Below are 3,906 nucleotides of genomic sequence, written 5' to 3' on the forward strand. Positions count from 1 at the left end.
TGGACTCATGATCTCACACACCCCATAAAAATCACCCTTACCTATACAATGATGCAATATTGTACTTCATGGCACCCCCTAAATAGAACATGCACTTGGAAAAGGTCTTGAATGTAGGATTATATATATAACGTCACCATTAAAAATCTGACCTGCACATCATTGGGATTTTTCGGATGCTGCACTGTATAGGATTGGGCTGAATCTATTAGGGCCAGCATGTAACCAGGGTCACTCTCCTCACACCCCCTAATATAAAGCATGCAATTGGGAAAAGGTGGAAACATACAGCAACATTGGATCACCATAAGATAACGCACGACTTAAATTAATAATGTACATTCATGGGAACATAGGTGGAAACATGTAACCAAGGTCACCCCCAAAAACAGATCATGCTCCCCCCCAAAAAAAAACAAAAAACACATGATTTAAATTTAATATAAGTAGACACATGAAACCGCCCCTCCCCCACCAATCACCCTAAAAACACACTGACACCACAACCAGTTTCTATCAGTTCCAGCTGATTTATTAAAATCATCAAGATACAGACTTTCAGCATTAGGAAAACAGGCAATGATGTCGAGACAGTGCACAAGTCTGTATTTCCATCATTTGCTATAAAATATGCAGATGGTCTGTATTAAATTTTTCACTTTTCGAATTATATTGCACATTTGAGAAACCTTTTATTATGTGCCTTTTTTAATGTTGTTTTTTTTTGCTAAAAATCCAGCATCCAGTTTAATAACTTTCTATCAGGCCCCATCCACATATCACAGCATATGATATACATAGAAACCTACTATATTACAGTACATATACAATCTTCAAGCTAACAGCTCTGAGGTCTATGTCACCATTTCAATAAATCTTTACCTACAAATATTGGACAAATCTGAACTATAGCTGTACAAAAAAGTGTTTGAAAACCACAAGGCCTTATCAAATTTATTTTTTTTTGATGCAAGGATTTTTTTTTTTTTTCTTCCATTTTAATCCTTAGATAAAGGACATCATTGTATCAACATTACTTGCATGCTAAAAACAGATAAAACAAAAACATAGGAAGTGCCTGAATGTCTTACTGAAAACGACAACAAAAAAAAAATGACAGCAGGAATGTTCCCTTTTTTTAACTGTACAAAAATACGCCTGAAAATATTTTAATTTTTAAAAAAGACTGAGGTCTGTTATGTATCAAAAATGTTTCAATACCTTATTATTTTTTTGTTTGTATTGAGGTCTGGGTTGTCTGAAATTCAAGGAGGTATTAAAGGGAACAAGGTACAAAAAAAGTTGGCAATTAAAATCACATTGTGAAACCATATACATTGTTTTTGTTGTTGATCTGAGAAAAAGTAAAAACTCCTGATTGAGATCATCAGTTCACAGTTAGGTTGTCCTGTTTTTGTTTTTCAGCTCCCTGCAGCTTTAAAAAAAAAAAAACAAAAAAAAAAAAAAAACAGATGCATAGAAGAGATCAGTTTTCTCCCTCCAGAAAGGTTGTTCAATAGTCTTTTTTTTTTCAGATTTGAAATGTGTATAGAAAAAAATTAAATACACAATGACCCCCCTTGAGAATCAGCTCAGCTGCCAAGAAATATACATTTCTACACAACATTTTCCAGACCGTTGATCATCAAAAAAAACCCATCTTTTTGTCTCCTTGTTCTTCTTCACTAATCTTAGTGAATACCAGAAACCACAGGCAGGGAAATTAAGTACCCCCCTCCCCTTCATTTCCTAAAAGGTCTTCAACCCAACCCTTTTTTGTGTCTGTTCAACCTCCCTCCCAAAAAATATTAATACAAAAAATTACAAAAAGAAAAATGGGGATTTTTTTAAAAAAATCAGTAGGTAAATACCAAGTCTGAAAAGTTGGCTTCCAACCAGTCCCCTGCAATCATCTCGCTGAGTTCTGGGGTGCAGTAATCTGGAAATTCAAAGTGGGAACTAAGACTCCCCTCACTGCTGCAAGAATCTAAGTCTTTGTCCACTAAGGAGAGAGAAAGGTTTCCTGAATTGGAGTTGCCCAACTCGGTGGCCTGAGGGTTCTGTGTGAAGTTTAAGCTCAGATCAAACAGGAGATCATCTTTGTCATTGGAGGAGGATGATGAGGTAGTAGTAGACACAATGCGGGATGGAGCCAGGGTGACGGTGGGTTGGGTTGTGCTTGGTTTGGTGATGTTTTTGAAGTTATAATAGAGTCTACTGTTGGTGGTGGTGTTGGCATTGATGCTGGTGGCATGGCCCACCTCCTCATACATGCTGGCTCCTTCTGTAGACTCTGCTGAGGAGCTCAAGGTAGGACTAGCCGGCACTTTAGCTACATTGTATTGGGTTATCTGCTCTTCTTCTTCCTCTTGTTTTATCCTCATCTGCAGCTCATCCTCTTCTTCCTCCTCCTCATCATCATCCTCATCCATGAAGACACACTTTACAGCCTTGTTCACCTTGAGATTGCCAAACACATAGTCGTCCATCCCAGAGTATTCCTGTGGGGACTTAGCCCCGGGTTTGCTGGCTTTCAGCTTGGAGGGGTATTTCTTGGTGGAGGCGGTGGAGCTTTTGCTGCTCTTGATGCCATGGCCACCCCCACTGGGGCTTTTCTCTGGAGACTGCCCCAGAGCTTGCTTGGCAGATGCCTCCAGCTTGGGTTTTTTCCTGGGTCTGTACTTGTAGTCAGGGTAGTCAGCCATGTGTTTGAGCCGGAGTCTCTCGGCTTCCCTGATGAACGGGATCTTCTCGCTGTCATTGAGCATTTTCCAGCGTTTTCCCAGTCTCTTGGAGATCTCAGCGTTGTGCATGTCGGGAGATTGCTCCATGATCTTTCTCCTCTCGATCTTGGACCATACCATAAATGCATTCATAGGTCGCTTGATGTGGCCAGTAGCCGTTTTGCACCAGTCCGGGTCACTTTCATCAAGGGCTACAGGACTGCCCGCCATGAATTCCCCCTCCTCGGTGTCTGTGGGGTGGCTGCTGTCCAGGTCCAGGCTGTCTACGTGCTGCACCATGGTGATAGTGATGCCGCCTGTACCGCTGCTTCTCCTGTGTGACCCGGGTTAATCAGAGACTCGACTGCAGCCGCTCTGCCGAGCGCTCCTTCTGCAAAACTTCCCAATGTACTAGTTATTAGAGGGATTCATATGCATTACATCACTGCCATACGGACCAATCACATCACGGTGACACGCCCATCCGTGGACCGGCCAGTCCCGCCCCTCTTTTACCATTGGAGTTGAAATCTTACAAAGGGCGTGGCTAAGAGTCTGTTAAGGAAAAAAAAAAACTATAACCACAGGAGAGCGTCTGAGGCAGATTAACTCCCTCCATGCCGGCTTGGACCAGAGCTGGCGGCATCATCACGTCACCCCTTTCTGCAAATATTGTATATGCGCTAGTTATTACAGCTATACATATGCATTACATCACTTCTGGACGGACCAATCACAGCGCGCTGGCACGCCCACCAGCGATACGGCCGGTCAAGTCCCCCTCCCCTCGCCACCGGGGTCCGAATCCTTTTAGTGGGCGTGGCCAGGACGTCTGTTATAAAAAAAAAATAGTAATCACTGGAGAGCGTCTGAGGGATTTTAACCCTTTCCGTGCCGGAGTGGACCAGGGTTGGCGGCATCATCAGGTCACCATGTGCGGCGGCGGCGGCGGCGGCTGATTCGCTGCCGGCCTTGCATTGTATGCGGCAGATTAGTTTGCTATGTGATGATAATATACAGACATGTTTTATAAAAAAATAAAAATCGAATTCAACGGTTTTTAGTTATATCTGTTCCTGGGAAAGCTGGGTACTGACAGTATGGCTGCTATCTGGAAAAAGGGCCTTCGGTCGCAGCCATTTTTTTTTTTTTTCTAATTTTCGCTTTTTCTTCCCCGTCTTCC

At 42.6% G+C, this 3,906-nt stretch overlaps 1 protein-coding gene across 1 annotated transcript; it reads right to left on the reverse strand.

Annotated features, from left to right (window-relative positions):
* Positions 1-507: 507 nt before the first annotated feature.
* SOX11 (SRY-box transcription factor 11) lies at positions 508-3,259 on the reverse strand. The gene has a single exon (XM_075861134.1). It carries the CDS (start codon positions 3,021-3,023, stop codon positions 1,857-1,859), a length of 1,167 nt encoding a protein of 388 aa, XP_075717249.1. The 5' UTR covers positions 3,024-3,259; the 3' UTR covers positions 508-1,856.
* Positions 3,260-3,906: the final 647 nt, after the last annotated feature.

Source organism: Rhinoderma darwinii, chromosome 4, assembly GCF_050947455.1.
Source record: "Rhinoderma darwinii isolate aRhiDar2 chromosome 4, aRhiDar2.hap1, whole genome shotgun sequence".
In the NCBI taxonomy this organism is placed as follows: Eukaryota; Metazoa; Chordata; class Amphibia; order Anura; family Rhinodermatidae; genus Rhinoderma; species Rhinoderma darwinii.

Bases quoted from the DNA above. Each gene is read 5' to 3' on its own strand.
- SOX11 (XM_075861134.1), bottom strand. From the start codon at position 3,023: ATGGTGCAGCACGTAGACAGCCTGGACCTGGACAGCAGCCACCCCACA.